This window comes from Anguilla anguilla, chromosome 18 (genome assembly GCF_013347855.1).
Source record: "Anguilla anguilla isolate fAngAng1 chromosome 18, fAngAng1.pri, whole genome shotgun sequence".
NCBI classification, from domain to species: domain Eukaryota; kingdom Metazoa; phylum Chordata; class Actinopteri; order Anguilliformes; family Anguillidae; genus Anguilla; species Anguilla anguilla.
In genome coordinates, this window is record NC_049218.1 from 19,328,102 (window position 1) to 19,345,938 (window position 17,837).

Consider the following 17,837-nt stretch of genomic DNA (forward strand, 5'->3'; position numbering starts at 1 on the left):
TCATTACAGGTTGACAAGTCTCACCGAATATCTATACCACTAGCAGAACATGGTCACACTGGGCCCAAATGCAAAGCACACAAACGGGCTCCTCTGCCAACCACACACATACACACAATTTAATGCACACAGCATAACAGCACACACACCTAACGCAACCTAATAAGTGACCATAGGCCTTTGACTGTAGCCTTCAAGCTTACAATGCACAGCTACAATAATGGCACTGATCAGGACCATGGACAGTGCGCAGAGCATTTTGGAGCTCAGTTTGGCAAATATGCAGGACCATTCACCTACAGTAAATATTAGCTATTCACAAATATAATCAGAACACCTGGGACGGCAGCCTAGCAACATAACCAGAACAGAATATGTTTAACATTTAAGGCTATATTCACTTTTACAATAACATGCATGTGGCAAAGTTTAGGGAGCAAATAGCAATGCTAAAAACTTCCAGCATCATTTACACTGTTACTGTAAACACAGAAAGGTTAGCATCATCAATAATGGTCAGGTGCCATTGGGGCTGATTCAGAATTCAATCTGATACTGGTGCTTTTGTCATTTATGGAGGGATGACAAACGTTGTTTGTGCTGCTGGCCATAATTGAACGGTTTGATTGAACAAATCCATTTTTGCGGTAAGCAGCAGCCGACCATCTCATGGTCATTTCTGGTCGTTGCTTGTTGAAAATCTCAGAATTCTGATATGGACGCTTGATATACCCTGGTCGTGTACCAGGGTCGACAATCATTGTCATTTAGCTAACAAATAATTACCCCAAGAAATTGTAATGATGCTACACACAGATTAAGTCAACTATTATCGTTTTCTCTTAAGGGTTGAACTAATAACATTGGGCATTTTACTGTGTATCCATTACCATAGGTAGACAGTGAGTGCTCCTGGTTAGGTATAATCTATGCACCTGTGGGTTGCGCCATCAAACCCACCCTGCAAAGCCTCATACAGCTCTGTGCAGAAGGCAGACAGGAACAGTGAAGTGGAGCACTGAGGTCTTGCTGGTTGACTTCATTCACAGTTTTAATGAGAGGGGATTAGGCTGTTTCATCTACATTCTCACAAAGCTCTGATTCAATCACCTGCCTTTATTCTGCCTGGGGGGAGGGGAGCCAACCTTCATTCTGATCTGTAACATAGTTACACATAGTTACACATAGTTACACATAGTTATCGATTCCACTGCATCCCCCTAGAAAAAAGGTGTGTGCCACATCATCTATGCACAGCATGCAGTCTGTGGTTCCGGCTAGGTGCACTTGGAGAGACCTGACTGTGAGAGCTCACTGACAGACATGGTACGGTCTAATGGGGAGGGACGGGGTGTCTGTGAATGCTTGTCAGCCCATGGACGGCCCAGCCATGGCAACATGCCCCCCACAGTATACAGCACTTAACAAGCAGAGAGTTTTTTGTATTCTATATTTATGTGCTTTATGTATTCCTTGGTAATAAAAAACCAAGAGGAACACATGCATAATTTAACAGTCCTGTTTTTCTCCTTGGTGCCTTTCCTGTGAGTCTTCACAGCCAAGCCAGACTCATTCACCGACCTTGAGCACGGGGGGGGGGGGGGGGGGGGGGTCTTGGTCAGACACGCTGCATTCAGGAAATGCAGAATCGCACAATCCAATTACAGCACAAATTGTTAATTACATTTTCCTGAAGGGCCGGTTTAACTGGGCAGACGCCGCTTCTCCCGGCCCCTCGACTGACTGGAGGCATGAAGAGCAGAACCAGGAGCGCGGGACACAGGGGACTGCAGAGCTTCAGAAGACAGAGCTTCAGGCTGGTAGCACACATCCCGTCAGCTCTGCTCCGTGTTTCTTCAGTCGTTTACCCCAGTGAAAATTTGGGTTCATCTGAGGGCACTTTAAAATGAGTTCCGATCCTGAGACTGCACTCAAACCCACTGCAATCTGCAAGCCTGCTGCTGGTGCCTGCACTAGCTGATACTGATCCGTGGCATCCAATGCCAAACAGTAATGAGAGCGGATCAGTATTTCCGGCAACACACCATGCAAAAGGACATCCCTTTCCATTAATTCAAAACAGCCTCTGCCGGGGAACAATGGAATTTTGTTGTGCCGAAATTGGCAGGCTGTGAGTCATGTGCTGAAGGATGCATTTTGATAAGGTTTCCTATTAGAGCAGTAGCAGAAAGCAGCCTGGCCAAGTGTGGAAGGGAGAATACTGGCTCAGCCTGAGAGGAGCCATTCTATCCTCCAGCAGACAGGGGGCAGTACAAGAAACAAAAAGTCTCACCCACCGCAAAAAAGTGACTGGACCTAGGAAGTGATTTGAAAAATTGGGATTTTTCCACTGAGGAAACTTAAAAAATCTTCTCATGAACAAACAAGTTTATGTTTCGCATATTAGTTGATTGTAAAAAATGTTTTTGTTTTTTTTTTGTAAATTTTGTCCTCAAATTTACAATATCTAAAAAAGACCACACAAGATGTTGATGTCATCAAGGTCTCGCCGGCCAACAACAGAGAATGTCGTGGAGAGCTTGTTGACGTCTGTTGCGTAGTTTTTTAACAATATTATAAATCTGAGGATAAAATATAATTTATTTACAATCAACGCATCGATTAAAAAAAGAAGTTGTGTAATTTTTTGCTCATGAGAAGATACGTTTTTCAAGATAAAGATAAAAAATGCGATGAGAAGTTTTCCTCTGTGGGAAATCCCATTGTTTCAAACCACTTCCTAGGTCCATTCACCTTGTTTTGCAGTGGGCGGGACACTATTATTCCACTTCAGGAGGCTGAGTATAGCCTCCACCTTGTTAGCGTAGCCTACTCCTGGGTAATGTGACCTTTCACTTGTTAATGTAAACTTCCCTTTCTTAATTTAGCTCTCTCTTTGTTAATATAGCCTTCCCCTTGTTAATGTAGCATTCTCTTTGTTAATTAATATTCAAAATGATGGTTTAAGAATGAAAAGGCTTAAGGAAAGAGTGGATCCAAGGAATTCATCTTTCACACAAAACTAAAAGAGCAGAAAACATTACATTTCTAACAGCAACTCACAAAGCACAGCAAGCCAGAATAATTGATTAATTAACCAGAGGAAAATGTAATGTACTGTACTTCAACGGTTATGCTGGGGAAAGGACCTTAGGGAAAATGAAAAATAAGTTTTCTTTAAAAAAAAAACAACTGCCAACAGAAATCTCTAAAATTATTTTGGAAACCTATATTCCCACAGCGCAACCTGCAGATATGGCTTCCTGCACACCAACACCTAAACCAAAGCAGAGGTAGGAAGAAAGAGAGAGAGAGGGAGAGAGAGAGAGTTGACTCCCAGCACACAGTATTGATTGTAGCCTGGATTCTCGAGATCAATACATCAATTAAACTTCCATTAGAAAGACATGTGAGCCGTGGCTCCAGGCACTCCTAGTGCAGAGGGAGTCCTGGGCCCATAAGCCCCTCCCACACCAGAGAGAATCACCTCACAGGCCCATAAGCCCCTCCCACACCAGAAAGACTCACCTCACAGACCCATAAACCCCTCTCACACCAGAGAGACTCATCTCACAGGCCCATAAGCCCCTCCCACACCAGAGACACTCACCTCACAGGCCCATAAGCCCCTCCCACACCAGAGAGAATCACATGGAAAGCATGGAAAGAGATGGCAAACTTTGCCTGACAGTGACTGCTTCAGAAGAGGACAGGATACCTTCACAGGTAGAATGAGGATGCTACCTAGAATTTTTCAATTCTATAACCCACACCATCACCATAGTAACAGGTGCTGAGGCTCATGGGCACTGTAATACTGAACAAAAAAAAACATGATTTCTCCTAAATAAAGTTGAAATATTCATAACCGAGGACCAAAACATCAATCCACCCTTGGTCGTAATCCATATTTTATAATATTGTGGTTTTTGCTTAGATTAAAATCTGCAATCTGGAGAATCTGCATCAAAAACACTTCCGGAACTCTTAGCCTCACCCACATTTTCTTTCTGTTACACTGGATCTTGTACCATGGGAAAACTCTTCTTGACCTCTATTCAAATAGCTTGGTTTCCTCCATTTATGACCCTATGTGTTTTTTTAGCCAACGCTTGCAGTTCTAGAGAGCTGTCCGTTTCCTGCCAGAGACCCGTTCTGCACATCTGGTAAAATATCAAGTTGCCCTCAGCATGTCACTATCAACCACAAGCTCTAAGATCAGCATTTTGAAACTGATCCATTGACCTGACTGCTCCTACGATGCCAGTGAGCATTCCAGGGATCCACGGGAGAATCCACTGTTACCTGTGAAAGTCAGACCAACCGACCTGCAGACACATGTATGAGTCCTTCCCACTCCAGCAGTGTCTACAGGAACCCAGCAGTCATGGCCAGAGAGTGTGCTCGGCTGGGGTTTGTGGGTAAAAGGCAGGCTCGGAATAGCATGCATAGCAAAGTGACTGATATTTATTGAGGCAAAATGAGAGGGATAACATTTTATTTTACAAGAAGAACCTTTGAATTTGTAACATGATGATCCCAATCTATATCCGCAGTGTTGCATTTCAGAGTACACATAGATATTCTGATTCAAATTCTTTATTATTATTTTCTGTTCCAAAACAACCTAAAATCAATCCAGATGCGTTGCCTACAAAGTTGCAAATGCCCATGCTTATTTAAGATGATTGACAGATATTAGTCTGGTAAGATTAAGGGCAGTCATGTGAACAGTGCGAAAGACCAAACTGCATTTATATATCTTTGTTTCACGACAGTGAGTTGAGTGGGGCTCATGCTAGAAGCTGCAGTAAAACAGCATGAGAGCAAGCTCAAATTAAAAAGGCCTTAGAGCACTTAACTCTTAAATGTGACCACTTTAGAACACACACAATGTTATTCTGTCTCTTTCAGTCATTAACTGAACTTTCATTATATTTATAGCCCAGTTATTTCTCCTCTCCAAACACAGGTTGAAAGTACAGAGAGGTTCAAAAAATAGGATAACTGACCCTTAAAGGGTACTTTTCAAATAGAGCAGGTGAGAATTTAGCGCATGGGAATGAGAAAAAGTATAATTTGTCTCTCAGCCAATGGTATCACGCAGATGGAAACCTGGTTGATGTCATTACCCTGTCCCAACTTTATTGAGAGCTTCTGCCTCTCACATGGGTGCCTCAGGTATAGATTAAACTGTGTGGACATGCTGGTTATGTAGAAAACTAGCAGGCTAAACCTCTCATATGTGGGGTCATGTCACTCAAACACATTTTTCATGCTTGCACAAATGAGCCAGCACAGACTTTTTAAAAACAATTTAACACATTTAAACTTTTTTCTGTTAGCTTATGTTCACTCTACATGTTCACACATGTACTAGCTAACAGTCTGAAAAGGTCAAACAGAATATATGGATTTCAGTTAAGATCCCCCCCCCCACACACACACACACACACACACACCACCACCACAGAGTGCCTTGGGAGTATCAGACAGACCTGATATCTACAGACTCATAACATACATATTTTTAAAAATAACTCATATTGGAGTTTTCTGGGCTCTGTGAGAACAGAGGAGATTTTGTTTGGACTGTTAGGAAATACTAGTTCAGCAAAAGCTTTTCTGCCAGAGATTAGACAGTGCAAACCTCATTCTAATGTCCCAGGTGACTCGAGCCCTGCAGAGCTGGACACAGTCAACCTGATTTCAAACCCTTTGTGTATTCTGAAAGCAATAAACATCCATAACCTTTTAATATATTTATGCTTACAGACCCAGGTTATTGTCTGAATAAATCTCTCCTGGTACTGAAGCCAGTTCTGCAGACTACAGTACAACAGCAGCGTGATTTATGATTAGGACACATTCAGAAATATGCTGTGTGGATCCTTCTGGGAGGACATGGGGGCAGTGAAACTGGCACTTAATTGCACATAAATGTAATCAAGGAGCAACTCAAACATCCAGCACACGCAAGTCTGACAACATCCTTAAACACTGACATTGGATGGTAGAGCAGGAGCACTGACACACAGCTATGCTGATTTATGTGCTAAAATATACAGCATCGGCACTGTGAGTGCAATATTAACATCACACACACACACGCACACACACATAATCACACCTACACACACATGCACACACATACACATACACATACACACTCACGTACACACACACACTCCTGCACTGTCTGTTCTCTCTGGGTCCTTTTATAAGGACCTGCTTGATGCACATTAGCAGCAGCAAGTAAGATGTCATCCAGGGCACCTCATAAGTAAAATCAGAGCAGGTTTTCTAACTGAATCCTGTTCTGCACTGTAACTGCCTGAGAGGATATTCTGAGAGCTCTGCACCCCAAAAATGTCTCTCTTCCACCAAACCCCCTAAAACACCGCACTGCACCACAAAAATGTTTCCCCATCACCAAACCCCCTAATATAACACACTGCACCACAAAAATGTTTCCCCATCACCAAACCCCCCAATATACCACACTGCACCCCTAAAATGCTTCCCCATCACCAAACCCCCTAATATATCACACTGCACCCTGAAAATGCTTCCCCATCACCAAACCCCTAATGTACCCCACTGCACCCCAAAAATGTTTCCCCATCACCAAATCCCCTTATATACCACTCTGTACCCCAAAAATGTTTCCTCATCACCAAATCCCCTCATATACCACCCTGTACCCTGAAAATGTTTTCCCATCAACAAAGCCCCAAATATACCACCCTGCACCCAGAAAATGTTTCCCCATCAACAAAGACCCTAATATATCACCATGCACCCCCAAAAAACCTCAATATACTACACTACAGAAAGAACATACTACAAGCACTTTTCCCATCTCTCTTTCATTAAACTATGAAAGCAACATCCATGTGAAAATGAAATGATTACAATATATTTTAAAGAATATGAGTTTAGGAACAATCCAATCACTGCATCCTTTAACGTGAAAACAATTGTTCCAAATTCAGATACCCATTTAAAAAGCATTAATAGACAGTCCTATACAGACAGGCATTCAGACATTAGCAGATGCTGTGAATACTGGACCACAGCTAGAGCATGTGCTTGTGTCCCAAACAAGACTCACGCTGAGCGGGAACACAACCCAGAAACACAACATGTTAGCCAGAGAGGGAGTCAGAGGGGGTAGAACTGTTCTCCAAAACTACTGGGCATGCACATGGGATGAAAGGACAGAGTTGGAGAGATGAGAAAAGAGAGAAAAGGAGAGGAAAGAGGTGGGGAGGACAGGAATGAAGAGAGGAGATGAGAGGACTGGAGACGCACCTTCATGGTGTGGTCCTGTCCTTTGGACCCAGCGCGGTTCTCAGCTCAAGTATCCTGCGCCCTCAGACACTCTGGGAGCTGGGGCACAGGCGGCTGTGTGGGGGAGCTGTGTGGGGGAGCCCGTTTCTGCTCCCCAAAACGCCCGATCTGTCTTTCACACTGAGCGTCTGCTCCCCGAAACTCCAGATCAGTTCCTCACACGGAGCTTCTGCTCCCCGAAACACCAGATCTCACGCTTTGTGAGGCATCCAAGTGAAAATCATGATGTAAGGCACCGGAACAGGGAGCCACTAAATCTCGGACATGATGCCATCAATCCGACCGCATGCGTGTGAGTGAGAGAGAGAGAAAGAAAAAGAGAGAGCCCTCACACTCCTCCCTCCACTCCCCCAGGCCCCTCCCCAAACTCCTCCTGTTGGATGCGAAGCCCCTGCCCAGCGAGGAGAAGCCATGCTGGAGCCTGCGGTGAGTGAGAGTACCTGCAGTCAGGGGGGACCCTGGCGCACACGGAAATAGCCCGATGTAAAATTAGACAGCAGCGGCTGCGTTCGCTAATGCTCAGCTCGCTCAGATTTCTGCAGAATCAATTTACAACTTTGATTTGTTTATGTCATTCTCTCTTTCTCTCTCTCTCTCTCTCTCTTTCTCTCTCGCTCTCTCTATCTCTCTCACACACACACACACATGCACACACATATTTACATTGAGGTCAATGACAGCCTACTGTCCAAAACCAGGTCTGGAATTTGCAAGCAACCTTATAAGATACACCACAAGTTTATAATATATTTCCCCTCTGCAATTCACATGCTGCGCTGAGGAGTTTAAATGATCACTGGAGTGAGCAGAGAAGACAACAGTAAGCACAAACTCTCAATACTGTAGCCTCAGCAGGCTGAGCACAGCACGGCCTCCATTACCGCTGAAGGAGATTAAGGCAGCGGGTTCCCAGCATTATGGAGAATACACTCCAGCTCGCAGTCAGAATGGCCCAAACCTCAGCCCCTGCACAGGGCGCTGGACCCAAAGCTACAGGCCAGGGAAACCTGCGCTGTGTTTATCTTATAGCTGCTCTGCGCTTCACTGCGGAGAAGTGCAGCATCTGTTCGCCTTGCAAAGGTAAAAAAAAAAAAAACATGACAGCTGTGCATATTTCAGTGGAGGCCTGACAGGTGGTACCAGAAAATGGGTGGAAAGATTTAAAACTCTGGGCTGTCAAGCGCATATATTTTCAGCAACACTTCACTGAACACTGGCGCTCAGGTCAAGCAGGTATTAAGCCTGGGGGAATATTATTTTACTACTATTATTTTACTATTATTTTACAGCTAAAAAACATTTGAATGGTTTCAGACAATCTTTACACTGTTTAGCTTTCCCAGCGGCTTAAATATGCATGCATTGACCACAAATCTAACTATTAACTAATTCATTATAATTTTTAAAATATAATTTTAAAAAAATACAATATCAATATTTATAACAATTTATAACAAAAATCTTGACAGTTTTTTCCATTAAAAGGCTCAATTTCAGTTATATTTATTGATTTGATTGTTTATTTATTTATTTATTTATTTATTGTGGTTTGAATAAAATAATCCTAAATTTATTTCAGAGACAGTGCCCACAGTAGTCTTTGTTTGTGTGATACCTCACTTCTCCCAGCAGAGGGCGCTCCCTGTATGCTGCTCAAGTGAAACACAAGTAACCTGCTACACTCCACATAAGGTCACACACTCCATAGCAGACTCTAGATTATGCATTCTGTTATGCATTCTATATCACACACGATGTCACATACACTACATCACACACTCTATTCCACACTATATCACGCGCATGCACTGCATAGCCTATATTGGTTTATAAAACAGAAACAGGCTTATAGACTAGAGAGCATCTATCACTGTGTCAAGCCGGGACATTTTCAGGGTTTCTGCTCTGCAATGTGACCTGCCAAGCTATTCCTCTGACAGGCAGCTTCATGTAAAAGATTGCTTCCTTATATCAGTGCTGAATTTAATTTAGCAATGTTTCACTGGTAACAGGCAGGACTAAGGGAGAATCGGAATCATAGCAGTTATTCCCTGAAAAAAACAGCACATGGTCCTGTGGTTTTATAGAAAGCAGTATCAGAAGGCCAGGTCAGACGGACTGTGGCTGAACTGCACTGAGAGGCTTCTTTCAGTCTGACAGCTGAAACATTCTGCATTGTGCACAGGAAACATGTCAAAAATGTATCTGTAAAAAGGCTAATTATCTGGCATTTATCTTAAGACAGCACACCATTTACATCTATGTGCAATTAAAAAATTTTTTAAAAGCCCCCAGAAATATGCACCTTCTAAAACAAGTATTTCATCACAGGCCTATCTTAGGCTACAGTAACGACCGGCAAGCATTTAAGGGTTCATTTCTCTTTCATAACAATAAGCTACTCCCCATAAAATCAACATCAGTTTCATTTTGGTAAAGATATTTTAGCAAGCGACTCATGGCTCTGTAAATCCTCCTAATTATACCAAGCGGTCATCCTGGATACAAGCAGCTTTACAGCAGATGCTTCATCTCCCACATCTGTGAAACTGACATCAAAACACATGACATGAAGGAGCTGAGAGAGAGGGGGAGAGAGAGAGAGAGAGAGCTCATCTCTAATGCTCCTCTAACCACCCTTATAGCACCCGGGTCCTTCCACAGGATTCTGGGAAACAGCCCTTACAAAGGGAGAGGAGGAGGAGAGGGGGAAAGGTACAGGAGAGGAGGACAGGAGGAGAGGTAGAGGAGTGGCGAACCGGAGGAGAGGTAGAGGAGAGACATACAGTAGGAGAGGTAGAGGAGAGGAAGAGAGAGGGAGAGGTAGAGGAGAGGAGGACAGGAAGAGAGGTAGAGGAGAGAAGGAGAGGGGGAGAGGTAGAGGAGAGGAGAAGAAGAAGAGAGGTAGAGGAGAGGAGGACAGGAGGAGAGGTAGAGGAGAGGAGGACAAGAGGAGAGGTAGAGGAGAAAAATAGAGGTAGAGGAGAGAAGGAGAGAAGGAGAGGTAATGGAGAGGAAGAGCCACACAACACCTCTCATCCTTTCCACAGGCAGGACCTGTATGACCGATCATCAGTACCTGGTCCCATGGAAGCAGCTCTCAGTGTTAAAATAACTTCTCCCGTATTTAGATTTTTACCAGCATGAAAACATCTTTTATCACTGCTCTGACCACGAGTCCTACATGCCCCAGCGACCTCTAATTACATCACCTTCACCGTGTACATGGCCAGAAAATCTGACTCGTTATGTGAATAACAGACATGCTGTATTAGTAGAAGATACCTGATAAACCACAGAGGAATTTCAAACCCAAAATGAAGTAACCTAAGTACCTGTAAGCACTCATCATTTAGGAGATATCAGCAGATTGCCATTTCGATCACTGTTAGCAGTGATGCCCCAGGTCTGCTTCAGTTGAGCAGCCAGTAGTTGCAGTGAACTCTACTGAGAGCAGAATATAAGGCACTTTTTAACCAACTCAATAGAGTCATTAAGGAGGCAGAATATGTTTACTGGAATCATATCAATGTTCCACATCAAAATAGTAAGTGCAAAATCAAGTCTGATAGAGCAGTTTTAACTCCAAGTACAGTTATTCCCTGTCGGACTTGTATAAACTATTGTGTTAACACTAATAATCTTGCTATGTTTTAGAAGAATAGTCTTATTGCACTATTGAGAAACTACACTGTATATGCACCATTGTGAGAATGTCGTTTCCTAAAGTTTCTAACCTTGCACGTTTTGATTGCTTTTGAAGTTTCTCTTCCACATTTAATAAAAGTGGATTAGATCACATTCTGTGGAACTGTGTATGTAGGTATCACAGGGTATAACGTAATAACATTACAGGCTGTGGAGATTTAGCAGGATGTGACAAAGCCCCAAAAGACACATACACTCCATTGTTCCTTTAAACTCTATCTCAACAATAAAAAGGACACAAATAAACCTGCAGTAATCTCACGGTAACACTGTTGCTGGGTAAGATTTAGTGTGATCATTCTGCGGCTTTATGAGATTTTGAATTTATGACATCATTATTCCATCATAATGAGTTTGATATACATCATGCCATTAACGTACCTTCACCATGAGAACCTCCACTGTTGATCTAGGCAATAATCTGAAGGCCAAATCTTATGATATGAACAACATTAAACATTAATTATTAAAATACACGGCAATAATAAAATAACACAGTCTCGCTGGAAATAAAAAACACAGAATATTATATTATTGCTGTGGGAACATGGTGGAAAATATTATTTCCACTCAGTCAGTGTAGCAAGACCCAGCAATCTATGCAGCACAAGCTATTGTCCAACAAGAAGCTACTGCCCTAAACCAGGGTTCTGCAGGCCTGGTCCTGGGGAGGCACAGGTTCTACTGGTTTTCCTAGTTTCTCTGCACTTAATCCATTAGAGGAGTCGATTACACAGTTAACTCACTGCTCCTGGTTACTTGGGTCTCAACTGGGTGTTGATTTTAAGGTGAAAGCAAAAACCAGCAGAGCTTGTGGCTCTCCAGGACCAGGGTTGCAGACCACTACCCTGAACAAACAATATTTAACTGATAAATACATGTGTTAAAAAAGTTACATTTCTTAATGAAGCAAATACCCATGTTATGTATGCACTGAGTGTCTTTAATTGGTGGTTTATGACAGAACACCGTTCTGCAATTGTGAAAAATTCTAGTATCTAGTGATTACTGTGAATAACAATACGATCAGCAAAATATTTGATGACATGATTCAAAATGACAATCATGTACTGAATTGCTATCAGAATATGTAATGTAACAATAGGCATTTGGGTTGTGGTTACATTTTTATCTGTGAATTAATTAAACAGGCAGCACTGAGTGGATCTGGCTTGGTTTAATAAATCATGAATCATGCTGATTTAATATTCTGCGGGAAATAACAAGGATTGATAATAGTAATAATGCTAATAATAATCCCTGAATAATGCTGCTGATCCTGCCTCTTGCTTCCTGGCCTGGATGGAACATGTGTTCCATCTCAGCGTTATCACAGCGTTATGATCCGCTGATTTACCTCTTGTTCAGCTGACAGATGGCCAGTTTCTGCATTGACCTTGTACGTGAGTGAGCCATGTGTTCCATACGGCCCCAGCACAGTGGCACTTTCAGATCAGCTGCACAGGACTCACTCAACAGCTATTCAACTGGATTCCAGAGGGGGGGACCTTCTGAGGTTATTACAGAGATTCTGGTGTAGCTCATTAAAAGCGCAAGATGTCTGGGGCTAATCAAAGGGTAGCTGTCAGTTCTGAATAGCCTAGATCCATTGTAACAAATCAAAAATCAGGCGGAATTTATTTGGGTCGAAACGCATTCACAGTGATGCACACAGAATAATTAAAGTTAAAGGTGAAAACCGCCGTTCATTAGCCTTGCTGGAGAGCTGTACTGCAGTTGCTCTGTGTGATTAATGAATGAGTCAGCAGGAGAGCATGCAAACGCCGCTCAGTGAGACCCTAATGTGAGTATACGGCTGCACTTTTATTTCACAGCATGAATGTGCTGCAGTTTCCTCACATTGACCAGCTCTCTGAATTGACCATAAAGCTGATATGGGTGCATATCACATGATGTTGGTGAAACATTTTAGTTAATGGTATATATCACAGCTGCCATTTGGTCTTTCTGCTTGCTGCATAAATGCATATTTTACTCCAAACACTGGCAGAACATGTAAAAATGATCACTGAAACTCCTCTCTGCATTTATAACTGGTACTTACTTTACTTCTGAAACATCTACCTGATCCTTTCAATAGTTCTACAGGATGTAAGATATTAATTTGAAGAGCCATGAAGAAAGTAAGACAGTGCGTGCGAGAGAGAGAGCTCTTATTTATGCAACTGGACACCAATCTCACCATCTCGTGTTCCCTCAGGACCCCCCTGTACCAGCAGCGGTGGCAGGTCCAGGGGTCAGAAAGTAAAAGTCCTGCCATGTGATTCTTCTACCCATAAATTCAGCAAGCTGATTTCTCAAATTATTTCAACCTCCTGGCTGAAGAACTGTGCTAATTAGCAAATCCATGTGATTGGAAGAAAATACAGGGGAGTACTTTTACTTTCTGAACCTGGATTTTCCTTCTCTGGCTACCAGTTAAGTGGTAGTGAGAAAGAGAGAGAGAGATGCGCATTAGCAGCACTTTAGAAGGAGTGAGAGAGACGTGCATTAGCAACACTTTAGCAGGAAGTGTGAGACTGACGTGCATTAGTGCCAGTTTAGCAGTAGAAGTGAGAGAGACGTGTATCAACAGCAGTTTAGCATGAGTGAGAGACATATATTAGTGGCAGTCTGCGGGAGAGAGAGAGAGATGTGTGTTAGCGACAGTTTACCGTGATTGAGAGAGACAAGCGTTACGGCAGTTCAGCAGTAGGACTAAGAGAGACGTGCGTTTGCAGCAGTTTAGTGCCACAGGTTGGTATGGCACCGAGGCCCTTCAAACCCAAAGGAATGAAGCGTGCTCCATGCCTCAGCATTAGTCCATTAGTGCAGCTCTTCAGACCTCATCATCATGCCTGAAAACTCACGTGTTTAGTCGAATGGAACATGACCAGATGGAGCATCACCAGACATAATGAAAGCAATCATTCTGTTTGCCCTGTGAGGCTGTGGTCTCCTCAGCTAATCATATCATTCTGTTTGCCCTGTGAGGCTGTGGTTTCCTCAGCCAATCATATCATTCTGCTGAGATAAATGATCATGCCAGACATGTGCTCACATGTTGAACAACATTATATAAACAGGTAAATAACAATTTAAATGGTTTTTTAACAGTGTGTCACCTTACCCAGGAGTGTTCAGTTGTGTGTAGCAGTGTGTTCTAGTGTTCAGCAGTGTGTAGCATGCAGCAGTGTTCAGTGGGTAATGCAGGATACGGAATTCCCTCAGTATGCAACACAGCCCGTTCACTGAGAGCAGTTCTCACTGTTCCACTTGTAGCACCATCCCCGCCCCCCCCCCCCCCCCCGCCCCCCCCCGCCTCCCCCCTTCCAAGTTCACCAGCAAGGAGCCAACAGTTTGTCCTATGTGACTCCAGCTAAAAACCAGGAACAGACCTGGTACAGATGAGGTAAAGACAGGATAGAGACCAGCTAAGCTCCAGCTTAAGACTGTTTAAGAAAATACCAGGTGAAGACAGGATGTAAGCTGTGGGTAAAGGCAGTGTAAGAGCCTAACCTCACCGCTGAGCGAGCGGAGGTGCTGGAGAGGGTGTGCTTACGCGCTCGAGCCTGCGGTCCTTCCTGCGGAGCCAGACGCCGGCGGCGTATCCCTGCTGCTGCACCCCGCTGTACGCGAAGCTGCCCGCGCGGCTCAGCGGGACGGGGGGGCCCTCCAGACTGCTCCTCTGCTGGCGCTGCTCCAGCCCCCCCGCCAGCGGCTGACCGTGCCGCGTGCTCATCGTCTCACTGGCGGAGCCGAGCCCCCCACGTCCTGTCAGGGGGTATCCCACTCGCGCGCTCGCTCTACAGGACCCCGCGCTGGAGCTGCTGCGGGGCCATGGCTTCTGCTCTGTGCCCCACCCTCCCGAAAACAGCGCCTGCCAGGAACACCAGTGGAGTCAGCCTCTCAGTAACAGCAGCAATGATCAGGCCGGCTGATTGCGCTCCCTTTCTCTCCCTGTCCCTCCGTCTCTCTCTCTCTCTCCCCTCACTCTCTCACGCACTCTGCTCTACCGGGGACTCTCCCTGTTAGTGGGAGGGTCTCTGTTGCTGTGGGGACGTGCTGCAGTACAGCAGTCGCAGGCAGCATATAAACAGAGTGCACAGGGCCACAGAGAGAGAGCCCCACACCAAAGGGGCAGAGAGAGAGAACTTCACACCAAAGGGGCAGAGAGAGAGAACCCCACACATGTGCTCCCTGTCTCTGCTGCTTACAGCTGCTGTACTGCAGCAGGTCCCCACAGAAACAGAGAAGATAGAGCCATGTATGTGTGAGAGAGACAGAGGGACATGGAAGGGGTGCTGCTCTTATTGTGCTGCTCTCTTATTGCACTGTTCTCCTGCAGGAGGGTCAGCAGTTACACACTGCAGCCAGTGCCTCAGAGGCTCAGAAGAAAGATCAGAGACCAGGGACCCGGGGGGACATGGGTATTAATGATCCCCTCCATCACCATCACAACCAGGTTACTGTTTAAGCACAGGATGGAAACTGGCACAGAGCACCTTTATAGCTGACATCACCGAAACACAGCAGGACCTGCAAAATCATAGCAAAAATGAGTCTTTAAAAGTAGTCACTTAAGCATAATCCCAAAGCTGAATGAGAAATAACAGAAAGATAAAGTGTGTACAGAATAAACATGCTGGTCACACTGCATGAGCAGATAGTGACAGTAATGCCGTTGGAGAGCTTCCTTAAAACAGGTACACACCGGGCAATATGGCTGGACTCACTATGTCCTTCAACCAGCAAGTTACACGCATGTGTGCACGTGAGTGTGTGCATGCAAGTGTGTGTGAGTGTGTGTGTGTGTGTGTACCGCTTCCCCATAAAAGTCTCTCTGCCCTCATTGTAAATAACTTCTTCACTCCACCTGCCCGGTTAAATAACCCAATAACATTTAAATTGATACAATTAATACAAAAGAGAAATAATTCAATAATGTTAAATGCTAATAATAGCATCACAGTGCTTTCATGGAGGATTCAGTGGAATCAGTTGCATTGTTCAGAATCTGCAGTGGGCGAAAGCTTCAGAGCTCTTTGATGACTGCCACTAAGACTTTCTCACCCAGAGGAACAGAATCCATGAACTTCACTTGCACTGAAGAGATCCTATGTCCTCACTGGCTTCCTCTCTGGTGAAGCAGAAAGGAAGGAGGCTATTATTAAATACATCATCCATTTCCCAACCCATTATCTGTTCTGATCAGACCGAAATTCCGCTCTCTCCTAACTGACTAACATTTATTATGCATTAGATACAGAAGAGACACATTACATCTCTTTATTTTAATGGACCTGCAGTCCCAAAATAAACATCATATTTGATACAGGTGTACGTCATTACACTCACGTCTATGAACCTAAACAACTGGAAATGTAGTAACATCTGGGCCTGAAAAATATAAAACATGGCAATTTACTCTAATTTCTAAATGGAAGACAATTCAATTCTAATTCGCAGTACTGGCATTTATGCCAGATGTAGAGTTCTCTTGCCTCGCGCAAGGCAGTCTTACCTGCAGATATAAATCCAGAACACCAGCGAGCAAATCTCCACTTCGTATAAATATGAAGAATAAAGCCTCTAACTGAGATCCACTTTTTCATGCTCTTTAGTCGCTTTCACTGTCACAGTGTAAAACCTTTATCTTTTGCAGGTGCAACAGAGTTTCAATTTGCGGTGTGCAAATATATTGTGTAAATATATTAAATTAAATATATTGAAAAGTCAATTTTTCAATAAATTTAGCATCTCTGCTTTATCCCCAGTTTACTGTGAAGCAAATGTGGATTCATACTTTATTAACATTACACGGCTTTCATTACACCTCTAATGCTGCATGTGCAGCTGGGTACAGTAAGACTGACAGACTCCACGAGAAGCTGCCGGTCGTGGGATTAATTACATGTGGGAGACGCGGCATGTTTGTCAGGCAGTAACGTTTACTTTAATTTACATTTAACTGAACAGAGAAAAGAAGGGCACTGGAACATGTGGCAGAGGGAGAGAGGGATGCAGGGGGTGGGGGTGGAGGACAGATATACAAAGACCAGAGAGAATGAGAGAAAGAATTGGACTGGAGACAGGAACAGGAAGGGAGGGACTAGCCCAAAGCCCAAAATTTGGCGGGGCTGGATTAGAAACATGAAAATATGACAGAGGAATTAGAAAAGGCCATTGTACAGAACTACAGAACACAAAAAGCATCGGTTCTGCTTTCTGCTATAGGGCTTCCATCTGTATTATGGGATTTTACTGCTATATTAATGAAAGCAGGTTAAATGAATCGTTTCCATATTGTGTTTCAATAATATTTAGCACCTATTTTATTAAGCCAGAGTTTACATTTGCTTTATTTGCCTCACAAGTGATGAATAACAACTGCCTGTCAACTCATCCAAGCTTCGGAAGATTAAGGAGATGCATAACTTAGCAAATAAATCAGGGACAAACAAAATAATGTTTCCAAGCAGAAGCGATAACAGTTTAGCACAAATGAAAATATATGTGGGAAATTTATATTCCAACTAAACTACATGACATGCCGTAAATGAGCTATGCAACTTTTGTTTGGCAAAATTCAAGATGAACGCCTTTGTTTAGTCCCTGAAATGTTTCAGACTTTCTAGGTCAAACAGGAAAACAAAAAATATTTAAGCCTAGTCTTCTATGTTTCTATAGATGATTTTAATATTTTTATAACCATGAAATTAAAGCCAATTTTCCACAGAGCAGGCACCATTTTATAAAGAGAAAAACAAGCTGAA

At 43.5% G+C, this 17,837-nt stretch overlaps 1 protein-coding gene across 2 annotated transcripts in view; it reads right to left on the bottom strand.

Moving 5' to 3' along the window:
• The window catches only part of LOC118217582 (inactive phospholipase D5-like), a 33,299-nt gene extending 18,249 nt beyond the window's left edge, over positions 1-15,050 (bottom strand). Inside the window, exon 1 of one of the 2 annotated variants that reach the window (XM_035399473.1) lies at positions 14,624-15,050. In XM_035399473.1, the coding sequence (XP_035255364.1) occupies positions 14,624-14,803 (180 nt within the window). In that variant the 5' untranslated portion in view covers positions 14,804-15,050. Of the gene's footprint in view, positions 1-7,314; positions 7,750-14,623 lie in introns of those variants that run through there. The other variant, XM_035399475.1, reaches the window with a different exon arrangement.
• Positions 15,051-17,837: the final 2,787 nt, after the last annotated feature.